Source organism: Mustela nigripes, chromosome 7 (assembly GCF_022355385.1).
Source record: "Mustela nigripes isolate SB6536 chromosome 7, MUSNIG.SB6536, whole genome shotgun sequence".
In the NCBI taxonomy this organism is placed as follows: Eukaryota; Metazoa; Chordata; class Mammalia; order Carnivora; family Mustelidae; genus Mustela; species Mustela nigripes.
Window position 1 is genome coordinate 110,676,419 of NC_081563.1, and position 26,436 is coordinate 110,702,854.

Consider the following 26,436-nt stretch of genomic DNA (forward strand, 5'->3'; position numbering starts at 1 on the left):
GGACACTATATCATACTCAAAGGGTCTTTCCAACAAGAAGATCTAACAATTTTAAGTATCTATGCCCCTAAAGTGGGAGCAGCCAACTATATAAACCAATTAATAACAAAATCAAAGAAACACATCGACAATAATACAATAATAGTAGCGGGCTTTAACACTCCCCTCACTGAAATGGACAGATCATCCAAGCAAAAGATCAACAAGAAAATAAAGGCCTTACATTACACACTGGACCAGATGGACATCACAGATATAATTAGAACATCCCATCCCAAAGCAACAGAATACACATTCTTCTCTAGTCCACATGGAACATTCTCCAGAATAGATCCTGGGTCATAAATCAGGTCTCAACCAGTATCAAAAGATTGGGTCATTCCCTGCATATTTTCAGACCACAATGCTCTGAAGCTAGAACTCAATCACAAGAGGAAATTTGGAAAGAACCCAAATGCATGGAGACTAAAGAACATCCTTCTAAAGAATGAATGGGTCAACCAGGAAATTAAAGAAGAATTGAAAAAAATAATGGAAGCAAATGATAATGAAAACACAATGGTTCAAAATCTGTGGGACACAGCAAAGGCAGCCCTGAGATACAAGCCTTTCCCAAGAAACAAGAAAGGTCTCAAGTATACGACCTAACCTCACATCTAAAGGAGCTGGAGAAAGAACAACGAAGAAAGCCTAAACCCAGCAGGAGAAGAGAAATCATAAAGATTAGAGCAGAAATCAATGAAATAGAAACCAAAAAACCAATAGAACAAATCAACAAAACTAGGAGCTGGTTCTTTGAAAGAATTAACAAGATTGATAAACCCCTGGCCAGACTTACCAAAAAGAAAAGATAAAGGACCCAAATTAATAAAATCATGAATGAAAGAGGAGAGATCACAACCAACACCAAAGAAATACAATTATAAGAACATATTATGAGCAACTATACACCAGCAAATTTGACAATCTGGAAGAAATTGATGCATTCCTAGAGACATATAAACTACCACAACTGAACCAGGAAAAAATGGAAAACCTGAACAGACCTATAACCAGTAAGGAGATTGAAGCAGTCATCAAAAATCTCCAAACAAACAAGAGCCCAGGGCCAGACGGCTTCCCAGGGGAATTCTATTAAACATTTAAAGAAGAATTAATTCCTGTTCTCCTGAAACTGTTCCCAAAACAGAAATGGAAGGAAAACTTCCAAACTCATTTTATGAAGCCAGCATTACCTTGATCCCAAAACCAGACAAATATCCCATCAAAAAAATAGAATTACAGACTAATATCCTTGTTTGAACACAGATGCAAAAATTCTCACCAAAATACTAGCTAATAGGATCCAACAGTACATTAAAAGTATTATTCACTACGACCAAGTGGTATTAATTCCAGGGCTGCAAGGTTGGTTCAACATTCACAAATCAATCAATGTGACACAACACAGTAATAAAAGAAAGAATAAGAACCATATGATACTCTCAATAGATGCTGAAAAAAGCATTTGACAAAGTACAGCATCCATTCCTGATCAAAACTCTTCTCAGTGTAGGGATAGAGGGTACATATCTCAATATCATCAAAGTCATCTATTAAAAACCCACTGCGAATATCATTCTTAATGGAGAAAAACAGAGCTTTTCCACTAAAGTCAGGAACATGGCAGGGATGTCCATTATCACCATTGCTATTCAACATAGTACTAGAAGTCCCAGCCTTAGCAATCAGACAACAAAAAGAAATTAAAGGCATCCAAATCGGCAAAGAAGAAGTGATACAATAAATATTATTAGAACAAATGGACTGTTATCCAATATAAGTAAAATTGAGCCTTCTTCATTAAAGTGTATATTGTGCTAAGATGTGTTTTAATGAGATTTCACTTGAATTTAACATTTGGATAACAACATTTTATGGTTCTTTGGCTACTTTCTCATAACATGGTAACAGATATGACATTTGCGTGTTTTTCAGGACAAAGATTTGGGATTTTAAACCATAAATTATTTGAATTAATATCAAAAATCTGTTTAAGATCTTTATCAAATTGTTCTATTAAAAACCTTACCATCGCATTGCTCATTTCTGTCTTTTAGGCTAAGACATCAAGCACACAAAGAATTTTATGCCTACAAACAGGTAAGAAATTTACTTCAGATTGGCCTTGATTTTTTTTTTTTTTTTTTTTTTTGGTACCAAAAAATAAGAATTTCAGTTTCCACTCCTAGTTTAGCTGGGACTGGATTTACTTTTGTTCATTTTAGCATTTCACTTCCAGACTGCAGTACAAAAATAGATCAACTTCACTTTAAGTAATTTCTTTCAGATTATTTGAAGTTCAGATAATACAATAATATAACGGGAACTTTAGCCAACACTGCTAAAGGGAAATGCTGTGGTTTATAATCCTTGAAGTCACTGTTAATCTAGTGGAGTTAAGAGATTCCATTAAATGAATTTTTTACCTCTTCCATTAGCAGACGTATCCGTTCCTCAGAGGTGAACAGTTGCATTATAGTGATCTCATCTCCTCCTTCTCATGTCACACAACCAGAAGTCTAAATACTTGGGTCACTGCTGTTAATCCCTACCCTTTGTACTTTCATTCCTTTATTGATTTGTTCTTTGAGGGAATAAACTTAGCTTTTCTTGATGGCCAAGTAAAATTTGTTTTTTCTTCTATGTGTCATCTATTAATATTCTACCATTGACACCAAACAGTAGGCCTAGGTGCTCCTTAATTTTGTTTTGGTCCAAAGTGTGAAATTATTTTTATTGTCCTTAGTTTTTTTTGCTTTCTGGTTTTAGGATACTTTTGTTTTGTTTTGTTTTTTGTTTGTTTTTGTGGAGTGGTAGGGTAAGCTTTAGTTTGCTTGGGCCTTTAACCTTGCTAACACTGATGCTGCAGGACCATGTCACCATTTTAGGATTATGTATCTCTTTGTCCATCTTTTGTTTATGACTCTAGAAAATCTGAGCTCCTTGTCGAGTTCCCTAGAATGTCCACACTGATGTTCATAGGTAACCCAGTGCTCTTCTGCATAGGTCTCATGTGAGATTCAGAGTTGAATGTTCTACTTTTCTAAATTAATGAATCCTTTCGTCTCAATATTATTATAAAATTTTTTCAGTATTATCATAAATTTGACAACCTATAGGATATTTGTATGTAAGCTAATTAGAAAGTAAAATTGGCCTTAGTGGTCATTTAACAAGTAAAATTGACTGATAGAATTAATAGAGTAACAGGAGAGACAGTAAAGTGGTCTCTAAAACATACTGAATTAGAAATTTAGTATATCCCCGCATAGCTGATGGTAGCTTTAGGTTGTGATTTCTGAAAATGTGATTTTCCCTGAAAACGATTTTTGGTTCAAGAATGTAAGATACTCAAAACTGGGAGATTTTCCCCCAAATTTCACTTGCCTATTTTTTCACTTTAAGATAGCATATAATCCTAATAATCTGTTTATTCTCCAAAATTTTCTATTTTTTTTTATTTTTTAAGGATATTATTTTTTTAAGAAGTCACTATACCCAATGTGGGGCTTGAATTCACAACCCCAAGATCAAGAGTCACATGCTCTACCAACAACCAGTCAGGAACCCCTGGAAATTTTCTTTTTAAATAGTGATCTGCTGCCCTCTTGCCACTTGTCATTTTTTTTAAACTGGTATCCAATCACCATAAAATCAGGTTAGGGATAGCACCTGGGTGAATTTTAAGTTCATTTACATGACTTTGGGCCGAGCTAAAATTTTCTGAGGATAATGATGTATAAAAGTAAGCAAAACTTGGAAATTAAGCTTGATTGGATTTTTTAATCTTTTATAAAATAATAATCAGTTCCATCAGTTAATACTGTGTTTTAGTGAATCACGAGAGTCAACTCCATTTATTTTCCTCCTAAGTTAGCACTTGGTCCAGATGAGCATGTATTTATGTCTTTTCCTGAAATTTAATCTATACTCAAGGGGATTTTAAAATTGCTTTTCAGGAGAACATTGCATTGCTGCTCAAGTTAAAAATTTTGCTAACAGCCCGAATGGACTAAGACAGGGATGTATCAGAATTTGTTTCTGCCTCTGCTTAGAAAGTCATCTTTTTCTTCTGGGGGCAGGCTGGAGTGATGGTGGTTCTAGCACCTGTTTGAGGAAAGCAAATGGCCTGTTTGATACTGTCACTCTACCACCACCACATGAAGTCACTGACAACTGTCAACAGGCTTCCTACAGCAGCCTTGTATTAACATGAGGGTTCACTGTAACGTTTTGATTATAATAGATAAACCACCTAAGAATTCTGTTAAAAAAAAATTTTTTTTTGCTAAAAAAATTATGGCTAAAATGTTCTGTCTCAGTAAAAGAGGTTTTCTCCAATATTGTACAGAAGGAGAAATGAGCTACATATACAAAAGAAAAATATGTTTGAGTAAAATGAGAAATTTTTTAAATTATAGATTTAAATGGGCATAACATATTTTCTTATCTTACAGGTTATATTAAAAGAGAAAGTAAAAGAACTGAATTTACATGAGGTAAGTTGCCTATAAGTATTTTAATCTTTTCTCAAGCTGTTATCTAATAGAAATAATATGCTGTGGTATGCTTAACCATCTTTATTTTCAGAAGTTAACAAAAGTTAAGCTTATCTTGATCTGCTTAATAGAATATTTGAGGGTGAGGTCACATAAAAATCAATCATGAGATGACTTTAAGAGAGAAGATTAATTAATTGTGAGAAGATTTTTAATAGAGATGGTGGTGTCATAAGATTTCATAGCAGTAGGAATGCTCTGTGCTATCCCTGATATGAGGAGGTAGGTATAAATTAGTTTTTCTACTCAAGATGAATTGGCACTAATTTCATTCTTGAAAATGTTCCTAGTAATCCCTTCAAATAAACAGCACAAAAGAGGCAATGATTACTTCATGGGGGTGGGAGTTTGGGGAGGTGAGGCAAGAGGATACAATAGAGAAGAATTTAAGGGGAGATATGATTCCTTGGGATTAGCTGCATGGTTGGTTCCCAGGTGTTCATTATGCTACCACGCTTTGTAACGTGAATACAAAAGTGTGTGTGTATCCTGCTGTAAACCTTCAGGCACATCGCCTATAATAATTCTTTTTCATTTTACTCCTTAGGTCATCTCTTACTACAGTATTTCAGAATTTTTAATTTTAGGGCCCTTTTCTCTTCCTTCCTTTCCAAGTTTTTGTTTTTTGTTTTTCTTTCAAAGATTTTATTTATTTATTTGACAGAGAGAGATCATAAGTAGGCATAGAGGCAGACAGAGAGAGAGAGAGGAGGAAGCAGGCTCCCTGCTGAGCAGAGAGCCCGATGCGGGACTCGATCCCAGGACCCTGAGATCATGACCTGAGCCGAAGACAGTGGCTTAACCCACTGAGCCACCCAGGCGCCCCTTTCCAAGTTTTTGAATTGGTTTGTAAAACAAGGACTTGGAAAGCTGAACATTATATCTGTCTTATGTAATCTAATTGTGGGACAATCATTACTAGTCTCTTCAAAGAGAGTTGATTTGAAAATTATTTGAATAATAATAAAATAATGATTTAGGGGTGCCTGGGTGGCTCAGTCAGTTAAGTGTCTGCCTTTGGCTCAGGTCATGATCTCAGGGTCCTGAGATCAAGCCTGCTTCTCCCTCTCCCTCTGCCTACTACTCCCCCTTCTTGTGCGCTCTCTCCCTTTATCAAATAAGTGAATAAGATCTCTGGGAAAAAAAAAAAAGAATGATTTATATTATTGTCAAACACTTTGCAAATGTCTTCTGCTCCTTTGCTCTTTTTGCATATTTTTTTATCAAAGAGTTGCTGTATTACAGCATTTTAGACCTAACCTTGGATTAAACCCAAAGCATCAATTACTGTTTGATTTTTTAATTAATTAATTTGTTTATTTAATTATTTATTTATTTTTACTGTTTGATTTTTAAATTTTCCAGAATTAACATGAATAGAAGATGATCTCTTTTCTATTTGAGGTCTCTTTGAGGACCATAAATGTAAAGGTTATATTCTGACACATTTTACCAGTATTAAACAACCAGGTTCCTCAGGAGCAGAAATCTTCCTCATTGGTGTGACCCACTAGATTAGAATGAGTCTTTATCTTGAATGAGGACATTGCATCGCATCACTATGCATTGGAATTAGTATCCCATTTGCACCCACCCATTCCAGTTTCTCCAAGACTGACCAGCTACTCATCCCTTCTCCCCATTATTTGGGGAGAAGTATGCAGAGGGTGCTGTGTGTTGAAACTGGTAGCTAGGATAACCTAACCTTGCTCTACAGCTTGTTTCTAGAAGCAATCAGGCATTTTTTGCAATTCATTTGGTCCTTTCAAGTTACATTTCTTGGTGATGAAACTATTTTGTCAGACTTTTGTGTTGTGTATGTGTGCATTCCTGTACCCTAATTATACAGTGGTAAGAGTTGGTCCTGTGTTAGCATGTGGAATTTCAATATGGATACTGTTACTAGTGAATAATTACAATAGTGAAATATCAAAGACAAGCTAAATGTCCGTCAGTGGTGAGTAAGTAAGTAAAACATGATATACTGGAAGATTATCCAAAAGAGAGGGAGGGAAGGAAGGAAACCTGTTAGAGTACAATGAGGGTACTATAAAGGAGGCAAAATTAAGGACTGAACTCTACCCGTAAATGTGTCAACTGGGACAGATCTCTAGTGGGATCCAAAACAAAGCAAGTCACAAAGTGATATAAATGTTTATTTGACATATAAACTGAACTAAATACCATATTGTTCATGGATATATATGCATACTACAAGGTGTTTTATTGGATTTGAGGATGACACATAGTTACATGGAGGAAGAGAAGAGAAAAAAGATTAGGGGAAGTTGGTCAAAAAAGATGTTAGTTTTATATGTAATAGTTCTTAAGGAAGGAAAATAGGTTAATATGTTACTTTTTAAATAATTTTAGAGTTGGGGCACCTGGGTGGCTCAGTTGGTTAGGTGTCCAGCTCTTAGTTTTGGCTCAGGTCATGCATGGTATTAGGGTTGTGCGATCGAGCCCCAAGTCAGGCTCTGCATTGGGTGTGGAGCATCTTTGGGATTCTCTCTCTCCCTCTTCTCTCCCTCTCTGAAATAATAATAATTTTAGAGTTACTGGATACATAAAACATGTCAATGCTGTACTAAACTAGAGAAATGCAAATAAACATAAAATACTAATTTCTGCTCTTAAGCAGTTAACAGTCTGCTAGAGGGGACTATAAATGAGAAAGTCACACTGAAGTATGCAGTGGGTGCTGTGTGTTATCTGGAATATATGCTGAGAAGTTCTTGGAGGTACTGGTGTAGCACAGACAGCTTCTCCTTGGCTTTTGCTCCCCTAAGGGAGACTTCCTGGGACCTTGTAGACTGGGATGCCCAGGTACCACCACCACCCCAGCTTCTTAGACAGTTGGCTCTATAGCTATGACTATATCATTTTTGCTTAATTTTTCCTACCAGTATAGGAGTCAAACAACACTTACACTAACTGAAGCTAAGGAGATACATGTACATAATCAAAACACGAGAATATATTGTCCTTCTGTGAAGAAAATGTCCTCTCAGTACCCATAGTCTTTCCTATTTTTGTTTATTTCTCCATCTTTTCATAGAGACACAGATATACAGAAGGGGATCTGAGAGAAACAACAAACTGTCATGCAAGTGGGTTAATATATGGCATCTAATAAAGTCTTGGTATCAAAAACAGAAGGGTGATATGACACACTGGGACATGTAAGTCCTGTTAAAGGAGTTGCCAGCACTCAGCTCTAGCTGATTGTTGCAATGTGGAAATAAAGGCTAGTTGTTGCTAGATCTGGGGTTCTTCAAGAGAAGCCTGATGAGAGGCTTGGCATTAGTTTATGATCTGCCCCTGTTTGCACTTAGTCTTTGATTTGTTCACCACAGTGTCCCCAGCTCTAGTTTGGTGAGTGGTAGCTTTCTCCATTAAATTTCCTTTGTCAAAAATCAAATGGTCATATTTTGTGACTATTTCTGGATTCTCCATTCTGTTCCTTTGATTTATACACTCATCCCTTCTCCAATACCACAGTTTTAATGTACCTTTACTATAGCTTGATAAATCTTAAAATCAGGCAGTATGATCCTCCAACTTTATTCTTTTCCAAAACTGTTTTAGCTAGTCTAATTCCTCACTCTTCCACATAAATTGAGGCATCAGCTAGTCTATATCTACAAAAAAGAAGAAATCCTGCTGGGATTTTTGATTAGTACTGTATTAAGTCTATAAACCAGGGGAAAATTGGCATCTTTACCATGAGTCTTCTAATCTATAAACATATTATGTCTTTCTACCTATTTATTTATTTATATAAGGCTCTGTTGTTAGCCGAATACACATTTAGGATTTTTAGGATTGTGTCTTCTTGGTGAATTGATACTTATATTGAAATTATAATACCCTCTTCATCTCTGGTAGTTTTCTTTGCTTTGAAATCTATGCCTAGTATTAATATAGCACCTCTAGCTGGGGTGTCTGGGCAGCTCAGTCAGTTAAGTATCCAACTCTTAGTTTTAGCTCAGGTCTTGATCTCATGGGTGGTGAGATCAAGCCCTGCATCAGGCTCCGCACTCAGTGGAGAGTCTGCTTGAAGATCCTCTCCCCCATTTGTGCTCACAAGCTCGCTCTTTCTCTCTCTCTCTCTAATAAATAAAAAGAATTAACTCCTTTTTTAAAAAAAAAATGTAGCACCTCTAGCTTTCTTTTGATTGTTTGCATAGCATGTCTTTTTCCATCTTTTTATTTTCAGTCTACCTATATAATTATACTTGAAGTGAGTTTTCTTATAGATAGCATAAGTTTGGGTTATGGTCTTTTTTTCTTTTTTTTTCCTTTAACCCACTCTGCCAATCTTTGTTTTAATTGGTATGTTTAGACCATTTACATTAGAGGCAATTATTGATGTTTGGAATTAGGTCTAATATTGTATTCTTTGTCTTCTGCTTTTCCCTCTCTTTGTCATTCCTTTTCCTTATTCCTGCCTTCTTAGGGGTATTGAACATTTTTAGCAGTCCATTTTAGTAATTCACTTTTCTTTTTTTAAACATTTTTTTCACTTATTCAAGAGAGCACAAGAGAGAGCATGAGCGGGGGTAGGGGCAAAGGGAGAGAGAGAAGCAGTCTCCTCACCAAGTAGGAAGCCCAATGCAGGGCTCAGTCCCAGGACCACAGAACCACGACCTGAGCCAAAGGCAATTGCTTAACCAACTGAGTGACCCAGACACCCCTAGTAATCCATTTTTAGTATCTATTATGATTTTGACTTAATATTTTAGTGGAGTATAAAATAAATAATTAGAATCAACGTTTTAGCACTTCAGTTGGAATGTAGAAACCTTCCATCATATAGATCCCTTTATCTTTTTCCCTTTATGCAATAGCTATCATATTACATCTATATGCATTGAAAATCCCATCAGACAGTGTTGTATTTTTTTACTTAAAACTGTCAAATGTATTTTAAAGAATTCAGGAGAGGAAGAATAGTGATAAATATTTATTATTTCTGTTGTTCTTCATTCCTAATATTCCAGTTTCCTTCTTAATTCCATTTTCCTTCTATCTGATGATCTTCCTTTAGCATTTCTTTTAGAGCAGATCTGCTGGCTGTGAATTCTACTAGTTGGCCTTCATCTGAGAATGTCTATATTTCACCTTCATTCCTAAAGGATATTTTTATTTGGTATAGAACTCTGGGTTGACACGTATTTTCTTTCAGCACTTTTTTTTTTTTTTTTAAGATTTTATTTACTCATTAGAGAACAAGACAGCACAAGCAGGGAGTGGAGAGAGAGGGGGAAGCAGACTCCCCACTGATCAGGGAGTGCAGTGCAGGGCTTGATCCCAGGACCCCAGGATCATGAGCTGAGCCATAGGCAGGCGCTTAACTGAGCCAGCCAGGCACCATCTTTCAGCACTTTTAAAATGTGCCGCTTCCTTCTGGCCTTTATGATTTCCAGTGAGAAATTCATAGTTATTCAAATCCTTAATCCTCTATCAGTAATATGTCCTTTTTCTCCAGCTGCTTTCAAGATTTTTTTCTTTGTCTAGTTTTCAGCAATTAATTATGATATATGTGAGCATGGATTTCTTTGGATTTATCCTGTTTGGGGTTTAGTCAGCTTTCATAAATATGTAGGTTTGTCTTTCACCAAGGTTGGTAAATTTTCAGCCAATCATCCAGATTTTGTTTCTGCATTGTACTTTTTCTGTCCTGCCACCACATCAGAGGTGGCCTCCTCCACCCGTTGTGGCCGTATGAACAGAATACACATAGCCTTGTAGAACCCTGAGTTTACATTCACAGTACAGTGGTAGAGCCATCCACGTAGCTTCCGGATTTGAATTAGCCCATCCCCTGTTCCATCACATATTTCCTGTATCTACAGAAGGGTAGGAGACCCTGTTCCCCTCTGCATCTCAGCAGCAGCTGGGATCCTAGCTGCACAAGGACTAGGAAGAGCTATCTTTAGGTCAGTTTTCCCAAGTCAGGTAGGGAGTGGGTGAAGAGTGGTATAACAGACATGCTGTGGCTCTGCTCTGCCCTGCTTTCCACAAGAAGAGACTACAAAAAGGTTGGACCCATTGGAGTTGCCCCCTATAGAAAGAACATCTTTTCCTTCTTCTCCTCCCTCCCCATGGGTTCATCCCCTTCCCTCTGCTCCAGTGAGGAAGTGGCTCTGGCAGTGCAGATTTTGTCACAACCTTTTGTTATGTAAGAGGAGATTGAAACCTTTTCAATCTTTCTAGAACTATTGATAAGTCTTCTTATAAATCACTTTTAAATTAGTGTACAAACTTTGCTTTTAAATTAGTATACAAATATTTGGAGCCCAATTGAGGTTTGTCCCAAGTTTGTTTGGATTGTAAAAACAGAAAAAAAAACCTACAAAAGTCGAAAGCATGTATAAGGAACTGACAGGATACAGGACCCTAAAGATTGAGTGGGTAGAATATAGTCCACCAGTTTGACCAAGGAACAGTGATCCTATGGGAGAGAAGGTCATAAGTCAATGAGGCATGTATAGTAATGGACCAAGGATGTGAACAAATGAGGGCCATGGAAGGGACTGCCTACTATATTTCAGTTTGGAACAGGAAAGTTGGATCTTTCCTGAATAGCACAACCATCTCTAGGTTCTTTTGTAGCTTTCAAAGATTCCAACTTTAAATGATACTTCTGAACTAGAAATGCTACCTTTGCAGAAGATGTGATATCCTCATAACCATTCAAGGAATGTATAATGATAATGAGTGCCCACCATAGAATCTATTTAAAAGAAAACCATTTTGGCTGAATCACCTGAGCTGTATAATTTTTTGGGTGTGACATTGTCTTCCCCACATGACTCTCTATTCCCCAGCTTCTGGCAGGGCTGACATTATCATAGGATGCATTCTTTGACTTCAGAAAATGAAAAGTGATAAGGAACCTTTCCTCTCTCATTCTGTCAGGTCCTAATGTCAAGACCAGATGAAGGCATCACAAAAAAAAAGAACTCCAAACCAATATCCCATATGTATATGAGGTGAAAAAATCCTCAACAAAATACTAGCAAACCAAATCTACCAGCATATAAAAAGGATTATGTATTGTAACCAAGTGGAATTTATCCCAGGAATACAAGGTTGGTTCGACAAAGGAAAATCAGTCAATATTAACAGATAAAGGGAGGGAAAACCCCACATGATCACTTCAATAGATGCAGAAAAAGCATTTGATAAAATTTAACATTCTTTCATGATAAAAACACTCAACAAACTAGGAATAGAAGGGAACTTCCTCAACTTGATAAAGGGCATCTATGAAAAACACAGAGCTAACATCCTAATGGTGAAAGGCTGACCGCTTTTCCCCTAAGGTCAGAATAAGACAAGGATGCCTGCTCTTACCCCTTTAATTCAATATTGTACTGCAGGGTCTAGCCAGAGCAGTTAGGCAAGAAAAAGTAATAAAAGGTATCCAGATTAGAAAGGAAGAAGTAAAACTGTATTTGCAGATGACATGGATTTATAAAAACTGAAAATTCTAAAGAATCCACCAAAAATCATGAGTGCAACAGATGTCCAGGATACAAGATCAATATACAAAAACCAGCTGTATTTCTATGCATTGGCAATGAATAATTCAAAAGTGAAATTAAGAAAACTATTCCATTTATAACAGCATCAAAAAGATTAAGGTAACTGGGAATAAATTTAATAAAGAAGCTCAGACTTCTACACTAAAAACTACAAAATATCCTTGAAGGATATCTGGGACGCCTGGGTGGCTCAGTCAGCTAAATGTCTGCCTTCGGCTTGGGTCATGATCCCAGAGTCCTGGGACAGAGTCCCACATCAGGCCTCTTACACAGCAGGAAGCCTGCTTCTCCCTCTGCCCGCTGCTCCTCCTGCTTGCGCACGTGTGTGCATGCTCTATCTCTCTCTCTGACAAATAAATAAATGAAATCCTCAAAAAAAAAAAAAAAATCCTTGAAGGATATTAAGGAAAATCTATGTAAGTGGAAAGACCTACTGTGTTCATGGTTTTGAAGACCTACTATTGATAGGATGGCAATATTCCCCATAATATTTACAGAATCAACACTATCCCTATCAAAATCATAGCTGTCTTTTTTGGGGGGCGGGAAGAAATTGACAAGCAGACTTGAAAATTCATGTGGAAATGCAAGGAACCTAGAATATCCAAAAAACAATCTTGAAAAAGAACAGAGTTGGAGGATTCACACCTCCCAGTTTTGGAACTTAAAGCTTCAATATTTAAGACAGTGTGATACTAGCAGTTGGAAAAACATGCAGATCAACAGAACAGAATTGAGAGTTCAAGTTCAAAAACAAACTTACACATTTATGGTCAATTGATTTTTTTTTTTTTTTTTTTTTTTTTTTTTTTTTTTTTTTTTTACAGAGATCACAAGTAGGCAGAGAGAAGGGGTGGGGGAGAAGCAGACTGCCTGCTGAGCAGAGAGCCCGATTCCGGGCTCGATCCCAGGACCCTGGGATCATGACCTGAGCTGAAGGCAGAGGCTTTAACCCACTGAACACCCAGGTGCCCCTGTCAATTGATTTTCAATAAGTGTGTCAAGGCAATCCAATAGGAAAAGAATAGTTGATTCAATAAATAGTGCTGTGGTAACTAGATGACCAAATTATATGCAAAAGAATGAAGTTGGAAACCTGCTTCACACCATATACAAAAATTATCTAAAAAATGGACCATGGGCGCCTGGGTGGCTCAGTGGGTTAAGCCGCTGCCTTCGGCTAAGGTCATGATCTCGGGGTCCTGGGATCGAGTCCCGCATCAGGCTCTCTGCTCAGCAGGAGCCTGCTTCCTCCTCTCTCTCTCTCTGCCTGCCTCTCTGCCTACTCGTGATCTCTCTGTCAAATAAATAAATAAAATCTTTAAAAAAAAAAAATGGACCAAAGACCTAAATGTAACAACTGAAATTATAAAACTCTTAGAAATAAGCATAGAATCACATTTTGTGACTTTGGGTTCAATAACCCAAATAGTTTCTTAAATATGACACCTAAAGCACAAGCAACCAAAGGGGAAAAAAAAAAAAAAAACATAAATTGAACTTCATCAAAATTTAAAAACCTCGTACTTCAAATAACATTATCAAGAAAGTAAAAAGACAACCCACAGGGAGAAAAGATTTGCAGATCTTATATCTGTTAAGAGTCTAGTATCCACAATATATAAAAAACTGTTATAACTCAATAATAAAAAGCCTACAAAATTAAAAAAAAAAACTGTAAATATTTTATATCAGTCCTTTCATCCTAGCAAGTCTTCTGCAGAACAGAATCTTTTTAGTTTGATGAAGTCCAGTTTATTGATTTTTTTTCCTTTGGTTGTTTATGCTTTAGGGATGATATAATGCTTTTGATGCCTATGCATGTCCAATTACTCCAGTACCATTTGTTGAAAAAGTTGTCCTGTCATTGAAATGTTTTTGCTTCTTTGTCAAAATCAGTTGGCTATCTGATAAGGGATTTTTATCTAGAAAATTTATAAATAAATTGTACATGTCAATAATAAAAAGAAAAATAACGCTACTAAAAAAAAATGGGGCAAAGACATTTCTCCAAAGAAGATATGTAACAGACCAATAAGCACAAAATCATTAGTCAAAAAATGCACATCAAAACCACAATGAGATACCACTTCATACCACCTAGGATAGCTATAATCAAAAAGACAATAATAATAACCTGATGATAAGGAGAAATTGGACCCTTCATACACAGCTGGTGGGAATATGAAATTATGTAGCCACTCTGGAAAACAGTTTAGTAATTTCTCAGAAAGTTAAATACAGGGACGCCTGGGTGGTTCAGTTGGTTAAGCAACTGCCTTCAGCTTTGGTAGTGATCCCAGGGTTCTGGGATTGAGCCCCATGTCAGGCTCCCTGTTGAGTAGAGAGCCTGCTTCTCCCTCTCCACCCTGTTCATGCTCTTTTGCTATCTCTCTCTCTCAAATAAATAAAATCTTTAAAAAAAAAAAAAGTTAGAATTACCATAACAATTACTCCTAGATAAATACCCAGAGAATTGAAAAGTCAATTACGAAACACCTGGGTGGCCCAGTTGGTTAAGCCGCTGCCTTCAGTTTAGGTCATGATCCCAAGGTCCTGGGATCCAGTCCTACATCAGGCTCCTCGATTTGCAGGGAGCCTGCTTCTCTCTCTGCCTCTGTCTGCCACTCTGCCTACTTGTGTTCTCTCTCTCTCTCTCTGACAAAAAAATAAATAAATAAAATCTTTAAAAATAAAAAATTTTAAAAACTCAATTACTTGTCTGGTTTGTTGTTGTGGGGTTTTTTTAAGATTTTGTTTTTAAAAAATTTTTATTTATTTATTTAAGAGAGAGAGAGAGATCACAAGTAGGCAGAAAGGCCGGCAGATAGAGAGCGGGAAGCAGGCTCCCCATTGAGCAGAGAGCGCAGTGCGGGGCTCGATCCCAGGACTCTGAGATCATGACCTGAGCTGAAGGCAGAGGTTTAACCCACTGAGCCACCCAAGCACCCCCTTTTTTAAAAATTTATTTTTTTGTCAGAGAGAGTGTGTGTGTGTCCGCAAGCACAAGCAGAAGGAGCAGCAGGCAGAGGGAGAAACAGACTCCCCATAGGAGGGAGCCCAATGTGAGACTCCATCCCAGGGCACTGGGATCATGATCTGAGCTAAAGGCAAACACTTGACAGACCTGGCCACCGAGGCGTCCTTCAGTTATTTGTTCAGAGCAACATTATTCTCAATAGCCAAAAGGTAGAAATAATCCAAGCTGCTGTCAACATATGAATGGGTAAACAAATATGGTATATCCATAATACTATTTAGCCATAAAAGTGAATAAACGTGGATGAACTTTGAAGGCATTGTGCTAAGTAAAAGAAGGCAGACAAAAAATACCACATATTGTAAGATACCATTTCATGATTCCATTTCATTCTGGAAATGACCAGAATAGACAAATCCATCCAGACAGAAAGCTGATTAGTGGTTGCCAGGGACTGGGAAGAAGGGGGAATAAGGGAGTGACTGCTTATGGATGTGTGCTTTGGGGGCAGGGAATGAAATGTCCTGGAATTGGGTAGTGATGATGGTTGCACAATTCTGTGAATATATTAAAAACTGCTGAATTGTATACTTTAAAGTGGTGAATATTAATGTGAATTACATCTCCATTTTTAAAAAGGTTTGGGAAGTTACACTGGAGAAGCAATCTTGTTGAAATACTGGGAAGTAAAGCTGATTTGCAAAATATGATCTGTAAAGTTATAAAATTAGTTTGGCACTTCATGAAACTTTTGAGAAGTCAGATCTGAGGCTTTTCTCTTTGTGACTACCCTTGGCTTCTAGTCACCTATGGCACTTAACATGTCAGAATTTATCTTTCTTTTTTTTTTTTCTGGGTGACTATGGTTTCAGAATTTGTTTAAAAATATAATAGCACATTATAACCATCAGTCATAACTCTGTTTTAAAAATGCTACAAATCTAATCTTGGATCCTAGAAAAATAAGCAAATTAAAATGAGTGGCTTACCAACTTCTTGCCCTTTGGTAAGATCAGCATTGAATCTTCAGAAGCAGAGCCAGTAGTCCTAACCCTCTTTACCTCCTGTGCTGGGAGGGAAGCTTCGTGTTTAAAGGCAGAAGGGCCTGTTCATATAGTCTGTGAGGTGGGAACATCATCCCCCTTTACAGGTGGAAAGCTAAAGCCCAAAAAGATGGCCCCAAAGGCTGGAAGTGCTAGTTTCTCACTTTTCCTCATAGCTTATTCTCAGCCTTCCTCCAGAAGTGCGCCTGGCATGAAATTTAAATGAAAATAAAATGTAAATGAAATTTAAATGTAAATAAAAACCACTAGTATTGATAGACTGCCTGCCTTACTTCCTCCTCAGCCCTGCCCCTTGTCTGAACTGATGACAGTGGGGCAAGTAGTGTCCCCAGTTTACAGATGAAGAAACAGAGCTTGAGAGGCATCATGATGGCTGAGGTCCCACATCTAGTGGGTATTTGAGCCAAGGCTATCTGTCCTGGCTTCTCCCATGCTGTCTTCACAGTAATGCTGAACCTAAGACAGTTATTCATTTTCCTCCTCCTCTTGTGAAGATCCTATCTGCTGTGTACACGACCCCCCCCCCCCCGAGAGCTCCCCCAAAGAAGGGTGTTGGAAACCAACATTAAGAGCACTGACCACAGGGCACGAAGAGCCATGTGTCCTGCCACATAACTTAAGAAGACTGGGTTACATATTACAGGTGAATGAAGATACAGGCAACAGGGGGTCATGTCGATGGGATGGACAAGAAATAGTGGTGGTTGAACCAGGATCCCTGGAGGTGGACAGGGAAGCAAGCAGGGAGGAGTTCAACCTTTGGGCAGGAGACAAGTAGTACAGCAAGACATCTGTGCAGTGGACCTGGATCCCCAGCCAGGCATGGTTACCCAACAAGGTGGTCACTCTGAGCCTGTTTTCTCATCTGTAAAGTGGGTATATACAATGATACTTGATGTCCCTGGGTGCTAGAATGTGCCCAAATAGTAGTGGTTAGAACCCAGCATCTGGCTGTGAAGGAGGTGGTCTTTTTCCATGCAGTAGAGCCTGGCCACCTGTCAGAGGATGATCCTCTCTACAGCTCCATCTGTATATTTTCATAAGTTTAACTTTAGTGACTCTTGAATAACTCTCTATAAGACACTGATAGAACTGTGCCAAAGTGAAGGGCCCCAGGAACTATAAAAAGCATGTTATCGCAGGCTGTGCCATGGTTTATAATTTCTACATTATGAAAAACAAAAGGAGACCCCCCAGGGCATGAGCCGTCCCCCTTAGGGGCTGTGCTGCTGAGCAGGCATTCCCTGGGAGTCAGCCCCACATCCACCACAGGAAAATTGTATTTTATTCAGTCTGTCTACTAAGAATAAACCTAAGTGAGACTCTGCCAGTGCACTGAAGTAAAGGAAGCTGCCTTTGCTGTGTCCTCCTGTCTGCCCTCTATCTTGAAGACAGGTGACAGGAAAAGCAGAAGACTCTTCTTCAGAAGACCTGGCGCATTCCAGCCCGTTTATTTCACTTAAGGAGTCATGGGACCTTGTAAGTCCCTTCAAATGGCTGGCCTCAGGGGTCTGTACTTTACTTCGGGGCTGCGAGTGTACTTAGCAGACATGTTGCCTCACCTGTGAATTTGTCTTTCAGCTCTGTGCAGTGTGTCTAGAAGACTTCAAGCCTCGAGATGAGTTGGGCATTTGTCCATGTAAGCATGCCTTCCACAGAAAGTGAGTATTGGTGTGGAATTACTTAAAGGGATCTGTGTTTGAGGTGTATTGAGCAAGTTGTGGGCTTGGGACAGTGCCAGACAAGCTTGACAGCTTTATGACTGGTCTGCAATGCAGAAAGCAGAATGTAGCCAACAGGGTGAGAGTGTGTGTGTGTGTGTGTGTGTGTGTGTACACGTGACATTAGGAGAGATTATGGTGATGGAACATGACTACCAGGCAGGACTTTAAGCAGAGGGCCAGATAAGCCACCTCCTTAGAACCAGGGCTATAAGCAGCTACTTAACTGGAACTTTCCAAGAGAACTTCTATTCTTAAAAACTTACTTTAATCAAAACCATGGTTATTTTAAATCAAAATAATAAAGTATGAATGTAAATGGTAGAGGAGGCCATCTCCCATGAAGACATTAATATTCCCCCTTCTCTGACAATTTTGTTATTTCTATTAAAAACTTTTATTTCTCCTACTTCCCACCACCATCCTCAGTGTACTTCATTAACAAGTCGGGATAATTTGAGAATATAGCATGCTGTGGTTTCTTAGTATCACCTTTTGGAAGACTAGAGGCTCTGGTGTGCCTGCTGGTGGACCTATTTGGGACCCGACTGTTCACACCGACCCCTGGCTATAAGGGACAGAGGTGTTCAACCCATGATGGAGGTGGGCAGGAGGCACCACAAGCATGGGACTGACCTCACCCTCCTGTGTTGTCTCACCTTGCAGGTGCCTTATTAAGTGGCTGGAGGTTCGGAAGGTGTGTCCACTGTGCAACATGCCAGTTCTGCAGCTGGCCCAGCTGCACAGTAAGCAGGACCGTGGACCCCCACAGGGGCCCCTGCCCGGGGCAGAGAACATTGTATAGCTCCCCCAAGGATCAAACTGCTGCGGGATCCAACGTCCATGTGGAGCCAGGAGGAACACAGGTGGTCTCTGTGTTGGCTGCTCTACCTGGGGCACCAGCTACCACTTCCTTTGCCTCGTGAAGAACTCGGGCCAGCTAAGCTGGAAACCCAGACTTCTGGGTCTTGTGACAACCAAAGCACGCTGACACTACCCCATGCCAAGAGAAGAGGAGTGGATGAAGGATGAGCCCTCCAGTTATTTTCAAGAAATGTCATGAGGGTCTCTTGCTGACGCCATTACTCTGTCTCCCAGATACTTATCTCCATGTCAAGGTGAATCTTTATCAAGCAGAAGGGAAGATAAACAGAACTGTTAGAGAAGGGAACTGAGGGCAGGTCTTTAAAGCCACCCCCGCCCCCTACCCTGTGGACAGATGAGCTTCTATGCAGACCGTGCATGCCTTTGCAGCAGCAGACCCTCCCGGCAGCCCCTGAGCCAAGTAAAACCAGCGGTTACCTCTGCGGTTACCTCAGCTGAAGCACGACTGGTTGCCAGTGATTGGTGAGGCAGTGCCAACAAGGCTTTTCACATTATGTTCCTTTGATAAGGTCATCTTGGAACCCAAGGGCTTTGGTTATCACAGAGCAGCAGTGCTCCTCACCACCCCCTTCTCCCTCAAGTTCACGACACTTGCTTATCAAACCATCTGGAAACATTAGATGCGCTTGAAAAGGCCTGGTCAGAAGCCATTTCCTCTTATTTCCCCGACTCTCCAGTGAGGCCTGGCCAAGGTGCCCATCAGGAGCCCCAGCTGGGTGTGGACCTCTGAGCCAATGCCATCCCTGTGTGACCCAGAGGGCCTCAGGGTGCTGCCCACACCACCACAGGCACAGTATGGCTCCAGCACAGCTGCTAGTCTCAGCCCACTGCCTTGGTAAAGAGCTGCTGTGAGCCCCTCAGACGGCTCCTAAAGGGAGCTCCCTCCTGAGAATGGCCGGTCGTCCCAGCCCTGCTGTGATGAGGATGCTGACCCCCTTGCCTCTCCCCTCTCCTTCCCTCTATTCTCCTTTCTAGATACCGTTTCTACTTGAGAAAATGCCGGTCATTGATGTTTTAACAATTTGAAGCATCCCAAATAAGATCCTTATGTAATTCCGAAGCTGGGGATCCACTTGAAATTGTAAATAGTGTCAGGAAGCGCCTATGGGACACTGTTCCCCTGCTGGTGTGTGCCTCACTATTCAGACTTTGCGATAAGTAACTGAAAGTGTCTTTACAGGAGAGAAATGCATGCTGCTCTTTAGCCCTTTCTGTCCAACTTTTCTAGAAATGATTCCCCATCTGTTCAGATTTACGAATACTGTACAAATCAGCTATCTGAAATGGCTTTGGGTCAGATAGAAAGTTCTTTTCTTCTTTCTACGTCCTTCTGTCATGGGGTAGACTCCTTGTCAACAGCTTTGCTCCATCCCACAGGTGTGAGGAGGACAGTTTCTCGTTGGAAATGTGGTCTGCATGGTATAGAGAGTGGATGGAGGAAGCTTTGCTACTCTATTCGTGGCAGGTCTCTAGGGATTTTTTTCTCTGCGGTCTTAGAATGGAAGAGGGAACCTGTCCTTGGCTCAGGTGGCTGGGGCCAGAGGAGGAGGAAAATTCCCACTAGCCTAGGAAAGTTCTGGGCAGAATCCAGCTTGGAAAATTACAAATCCAGTTGGTCAGAATTGGCTGTTTGCTCCGTGTGACCTATTCATGGCACGCCAACTGGCTGCTGGTTAAACGGAGCAAGGAAGTGTGGGATCTTTTTATATGAAAGAAAGCCTTAGCCTGTTGGGCGTCCTTGAAAAGAACTTTTCATGCGTTCCTACTTCCATCGCTTCTGCGTTGTTTCCATAGCATAATGGAGCTGAATGCTGCAAAGCACCCAGTTTACAGTGCAAGGTTTCCAGTGACCATTTCAGAAATAAGCCTGCTTCTGGACTAGCCTCATTAGTGGCCAACACCCACCATTTCCCATGGAATGGCCTTGGGATGAATCTCACCTTGTCATTAATGGGGTTAGAACAGGAAAGAATTTTTCTCCTCAAAGGAGGAATTCTTGTGTTCTAAACTGCAAATGATCTCCGCTCACAGCTTCACCATGATTATAACCCATCAGTTGCAGCCTTTTTCTTCGGTGTAAGGAGACCGCCCCAAAGCCCCTATATGTGTAGGGAAGTAGATGAGTTCATTTCCTGTTACCACAGGAAGCACAAGTTGACATGGTGCGGAGTTCCAGCCGGTGGAGGAAAGTTCAGGAACACTGTGCACTCTCCGCTGGGCACAAACCCCCATGAGGTACCACCCGCGTGACCTCAACACCCATGAATGCGGAGCGCTTTGTAAATGCAGCTCTTCCCCCAGGGTGGGGCTGGACATGGAGCGCCGCTCGTGGTCATCTCCTTTCTTGGCTTCTTCGTCTCCCTGCAGCATATGGCCAGTGCCACGCACAGTAGTTCCTGCAACTGTTAGCAACACAGCCTGAATGCACTTGCTCCCCACATCTGGGTCCTCCAGGACTCTCTGCTGCACTGCTGTAACTGCCAGTGGCCAGCACTTCACTTTTACGTCTATCTTTAATTCTGATTAAAATACAGCCTTCTGTGGTAATGTCCATTTGGACACTAACAAGTTAAGAATCCCCTAATATTCTTGGCACAAGCTTATACCTTAGAGGCCAGCCTTGCCACATCTGTCTTGTTGGTGAGTTGATGGTGGCCTTTTGTTAATCTCTAGACACATGGGGCCTTTGGTCTGTCTGCTCTTGGGCCACTGGCTGGTGACATGGTAGTTTTTTACTTTCTCTTAATGAGTCTTAAGCAGCTCAAAGATCGGATGTTACTTGTGTGTTGTGGGTTTAAAGAACGTAACTCAGCCCTAACAGAACTCCATGGGTGGCTGCATCATTCTCTACTTATTGCTAGGGGTATAGTTGAATTTAGCTGGCTTTAGAAACGGAACAAAACCAGCCTGACTTGATAACTGAATGAGTAGGTGTTAAGATACTGTCCTCAGCCGCTTTTATTTGCCACAGTGTGTTTGGTTGGGCCTGTCCCTAGCAGGTAAGGTACTTGTAGTCTGCACCCACCCAGGCAGGGAACAGGACAAGACAGAAATGGCCAGATGGGAGCAGATAGCCCATGGGAAGTTTGGGGTGAGGAGTACAGGGAACATCCCATCATTGCCAGAAAGCTTGTTCTTGACATGTCTTGACAAATGAAGAACCTTTCCTCCAATGCCAAATCTCTTGGGCCCATCAGGGGAATGATTTGCCCTTTTCCACAGACCCACTTCAAAGCCTGTCACCTCCATGGCCTGCTCCTGCTCTGCTAAGCTATTCTGAACAACTATAGTAATTTTCTGAAAGGCTGAGAATTACAAAATGAACACAGGGAGGCATCCCTAGAGCTCTGGACAGAAAAAGTGCGCAGTGACTTGAAATCCTCCCTGGCCATTCACCAGCCAAGCGTCTTTATGCAAGTTAGCCTCTCAAAGCTGGTTTCCTTATTCATCACCTAAGAATTGTAGTAATGTCTTTGCTGGTTCTTGTGTGGACCAGCCACGTCCAAAGCCTGGTGGGAAGTTGGGCTGGGGTTGTGGAAGCTTCTGAGTAGGGGACATCATAATGCATGCCACGCAGGGCTCTTCTGTAGTTCAGGTAGCAATAAAACCTCAGCAGGAGCCTCCTGAGGGACAGGGGGCTGCCCCTGGGGTCTAGTTTTGCCTGGGCCCCTTCCTTTGCCTCTCCAGATCTTCCCTAGTCACCTCCATGTAACTTTGCCCATAGTGCTCCCTAAGTGCTATTCCTTAAGTTTTTGAGTAGGTAATCCCTTCACATAGTTCACAAATCATAAAGTCTTCCTTGCATCCCTGACCTGACAAGCCCAACTTTAACACCCCTTGAACTCCCCCTTTTAGTTTGTTCCATGTAGATCCTTCCAGTGACGGTTTATGCATATACAGGTAAATACACACGTGTATGTATACACGAGTGCTTGTGTGTGTATATATAATGTTTCTTTTTTTTTTTTCTAACTTATGTGATACCAGACAAGTATATCCAAGGAGCATTCCTATTCATGGGGGAAGAGCCACCCAGAAGGCAGAGTATCTGTAAAAGGTGAGCCCATAATTGGGGGATGTCTTCGCAATCACATTCCTTTTTGAATAAGGCATTTTTTATTGATTGCAGCATACTGGAATTCTTGTTTTCCATACAAAGCAGAAACAGCAATCCCTCCATGGCCCTTACCAAACATGCTCAGATAGTACATGAGCACAACCAATTTCTAGACTGTCTTCCTGGTCTGTGACGGGACACTCAAAAGCAGGTTCCACTCTCTTGCTGACAGCAGCAGTGCAGATCTCTGGTCCTGGTCCAGCAGTCTTTGCAGGGCCTGGACAAGCTGTCCCCACCCCCACCAAACCCTATCTGATGGGGTGATATCCGGCTACAACAGCCATGATTTCTTAGGTGAGATCCTGTGTTTTTGAGGCAGGGGATGTGAGAAGCAGCAGCAACTAAAGCCTCCGGCAGCCTTCCTTTTTTTGGGTGGGTGGGTGGGTGGGAGGTCTCAGATGCTGCTAAGCAGGTAGGTGGGCAGTCTCCAAATTAACCATAGATACACACCATTCAGGGTCCATATTGAAGGTCATGTGCTCTGCTCCCTTTCCCACCCCAACCTTTATGCACACATTAAAAAGAAAATGCTTCCCACAGAATTTTCTCCATTCAAAAATAGAAATTACTCCATCAGTCATCTTTTCCTTTAAAGAAAAAAAATGTCTTAAGTCCATCTTTGCCCCTGTAGAAGATAGAGCTGCTGCTTCCAGGCAGCTCTGCAGGGAGGGACATGGACTCCTGCCTCTTGGTCCTCACCAACCTCCCTGGCATCCTGCCTTCCCTTGGATTAAAAGTGCAACTTGGGCCCCTAACTGAAACTTGAAAGGAACTGTATGTGAAATGCCACCTGTTAGTGAGTATCTCGTCCTGGCTAGAATGTCTTCCGCACAAGCTATTATGAATTTTAAGTAAAAGAGATGAACATGTCTCAATTCGCAATGTTTAAGTTCTGGTAAAATCTGCAGCTGAAAACCAGAAATGGTTCTTTCATAGATAAGATGAACAAAAGATCCCACGTGCCATGGAATGTGCTTCCATTTGAGAATAGCAGGAGAAAAACGGGGCTTATTCAGTTTGTTCACCTTCAGAGCCCAACTTGTTGTAAGATGCAAAGAGTTTCATTCCACTTTTTAGACCAAGCATCGCACCCTTGGCTTACCAACCCAGAGCTCACTCCTGTGGCTCTGGGGTCAGGGAGAACACCCACACTGCTTCAGGGACATGAACCTCGAATGTGGTCCCCACCAGCCAAGGGACCTGTCTGTAGTTTGAGGAAGCTCCTCTCTGCTCCCTGTGCCAGTACCAGCCTGGTGGTCCTAAGTCTAGGGCCAGGTGCACACTATCCTTCCATATGCCCCTTCCCTCACAGGCCCTGCTAGAGAGAGCAGGTGGGGCCAGGATTAGAGAAGTCCCTCCTGGCGAGGGCCTGGTCTTCCGAGAGTGCTCCTGATACTGTTGTCTCTGCATTTCTTGATGCCATTGCCACAAAGGGAATAGTTTAGGTCCTGTAGTTTCTTTAGCCCACTGGATTTTATTCACTAGATCTTGTATAACTCCCTCAAAAAAAAAAAAAAAAAAAAAAAAGTTTATGAAATGCTGATTCTCAGGTTTCATAGACGTATTTGTACACTAAGAATTCTGCAGCAGAATATTTTTAAACATTCGCAGTTTTTTGTAAGCTATATTTTTGTATATTTAAGTGCTATTTTAAAATTTTAATGCATTTTTGGCTAATTACTCCTGTTTTAAAAACAAAACTTGCATGTAATTGACTTAAAACAAATGTAAATAAAAAACATGTTTTGAAAATACTTTGTGTTGCATTTGTACCCTGTAACTCAGAGGGACCTGAGGTCACCTATACCCCACTTCAGCCTGTGTAGCAGGAGTTGGAAAGCCAAGGTCAGTGGCTCTGGTCAAAAAGAGCTGGTCACCAGCAACATGGACTGTGATCAAGGCGAGCTTTCAGCCTGCACCCCATACCTCCTGGATACAGGGCCAGGGGTTAGGGTCAAGGGTAAAGACTGGAGCACCAGGTCACGGTGAGGGAGAAAGAGGCCAGGGCCCCACCTGCCTCCCTCCCTGGCCTTGGTACTGCAGATGCAGCTGGACATACCAGTGGTCTCACCAATGCAGATAACAGTACTCAGGGGAGTTGAGGTGGTGGAATTAGCCCACACCCACCTCTCTAGCTACATCACAGGCTTGGAAATACCAACTATTCTGTTAGAAGAAAAAAACCTCTCCTGGTCCAAAGTCACCCTGTGGCAACTGCCATTTCTCCTCACCGCCCCTCACTAGGACCCCTGAAGGTCAGCTTTGGCCCCACAGCTTGGGGAAAAAGGCCATCCATGAGCCTGCCACAAATCTGGACCACTTCTTAAACCTCCCCTGAATACAGGTGCCTAGAGAGCTCCTCTTCCCCAGCGGCCTGGGCAGCCGGCCCCACCACCGCCTTACTGAACCACTTTCTTCACAGCCTTTTCCTTCTCTGCCCATCTTGTAATTGCTATTCTCATTCTACCTTCATAGTCACTAAATTCCCACCTAGATACACATCATTCTCAGGTCTGAAATCTCCAATTAAAATATCCAGCTGCCTTTTTGGTATCAAAATCACAGTCCAAAACCAAGCCTCCCCAAGAAGCCTGGGTACCCTCACAGAGACTCCCTCCCCCCTTGCCAGTCACCACATCCCAGCACTCAGCCCTGTGAGCCTTCACCTCCAATCCTGGTTTAGGCAACCCCTGCCTGTACCCCCCACACGGTCTCTAGTTGCAGGGGGTGTGGGGACCCTCAGGCTACCTCATGATGGGCAGACTGGGAGGGACACTGCTGACAGAATGCAGTGGTACCTGGAGATGGGAGCTGATTTACGTTAATCTCGCAAGCCAGAGGTAGTGAAGTGGCAGTAAACTGGGATCAGGCTCAGGGAAGAGAATGTACAGCGATGGCCTTAGGAACACCCAGTGGTGAGAGGGGAAGGCGGTCACTGCCTTGGGGCTACCGGTCAGAGGCAAGGGCTAGGAGGGGCCGCCACCTTAGAGATCAGCGTCCATGGCTGCGGACTGCTGAGGGAGGTCCGGACCTGCACCTGTGGCCTATAAGGAGCAGCAGCTGGCACAGGCAGCCGTGGCCTGGGAGGCCGAAGGAAAAGCCAGAGGGGCCTGCTGTGTTAGAACTGAAGATGTGGACCTGAAACGTCCACCAGACTTAGAAACCACTCACTGCGGGCGCCTGGGTGGCTCAGTGGGTTAAGCCGCTGCCTTCGGCTCAGGTCATGATCTCGGGGTCCTGGGATCGAGGCCCACGTCGGGCTCTCTGCTCAGCAGGGAGCCTGCTTCCCTCTCTCTCTCTCTGCCTGCCTCTCTGCCTACTTGTGATCTCTCTCTGTCAAATAAATAAATAAAATCTTTAAAAAAAAAAAAAAAAAAGAAACCACTCACTGGTGACGGATCCGGCACCCTCCCAGCTAGTGACAGCGTGGGCTGAGCACAAAGCACAGGGAAGTCACGGAGACAGCTTCTCAAGAGCAGGGAAGTGTGGCTCCACGGAAGCAGAAGGTCAGCGCT

At 41.5% G+C, this 26,436-nt stretch overlaps 1 protein-coding gene across 1 annotated transcript in view; it reads left to right on the top strand.

The window, feature by feature from the left end:
• LOC132021758 (RING finger protein 24) overlaps window positions 1-24,676 on the top strand; it is a 104,629-nt gene extending 79,953 nt beyond the window's left edge. Inside the window, exons 3-6 of the mRNA XM_059406605.1 lie at window positions 2,100-2,142; window positions 4,500-4,541; window positions 17,780-17,859; window positions 18,586-24,676. Coding sequence (XP_059262588.1) covers window positions 2,100-2,142; window positions 4,500-4,541; window positions 17,780-17,859; window positions 18,586-18,724 — 304 coding nt within the window. The 3' untranslated portion in view covers window positions 18,725-24,676. The remainder of the gene's footprint in view (window positions 1-2,099; window positions 2,143-4,499; window positions 4,542-17,779; window positions 17,860-18,585) is intronic.
• Window positions 24,677-26,436: the final 1,760 nt, after the last annotated feature.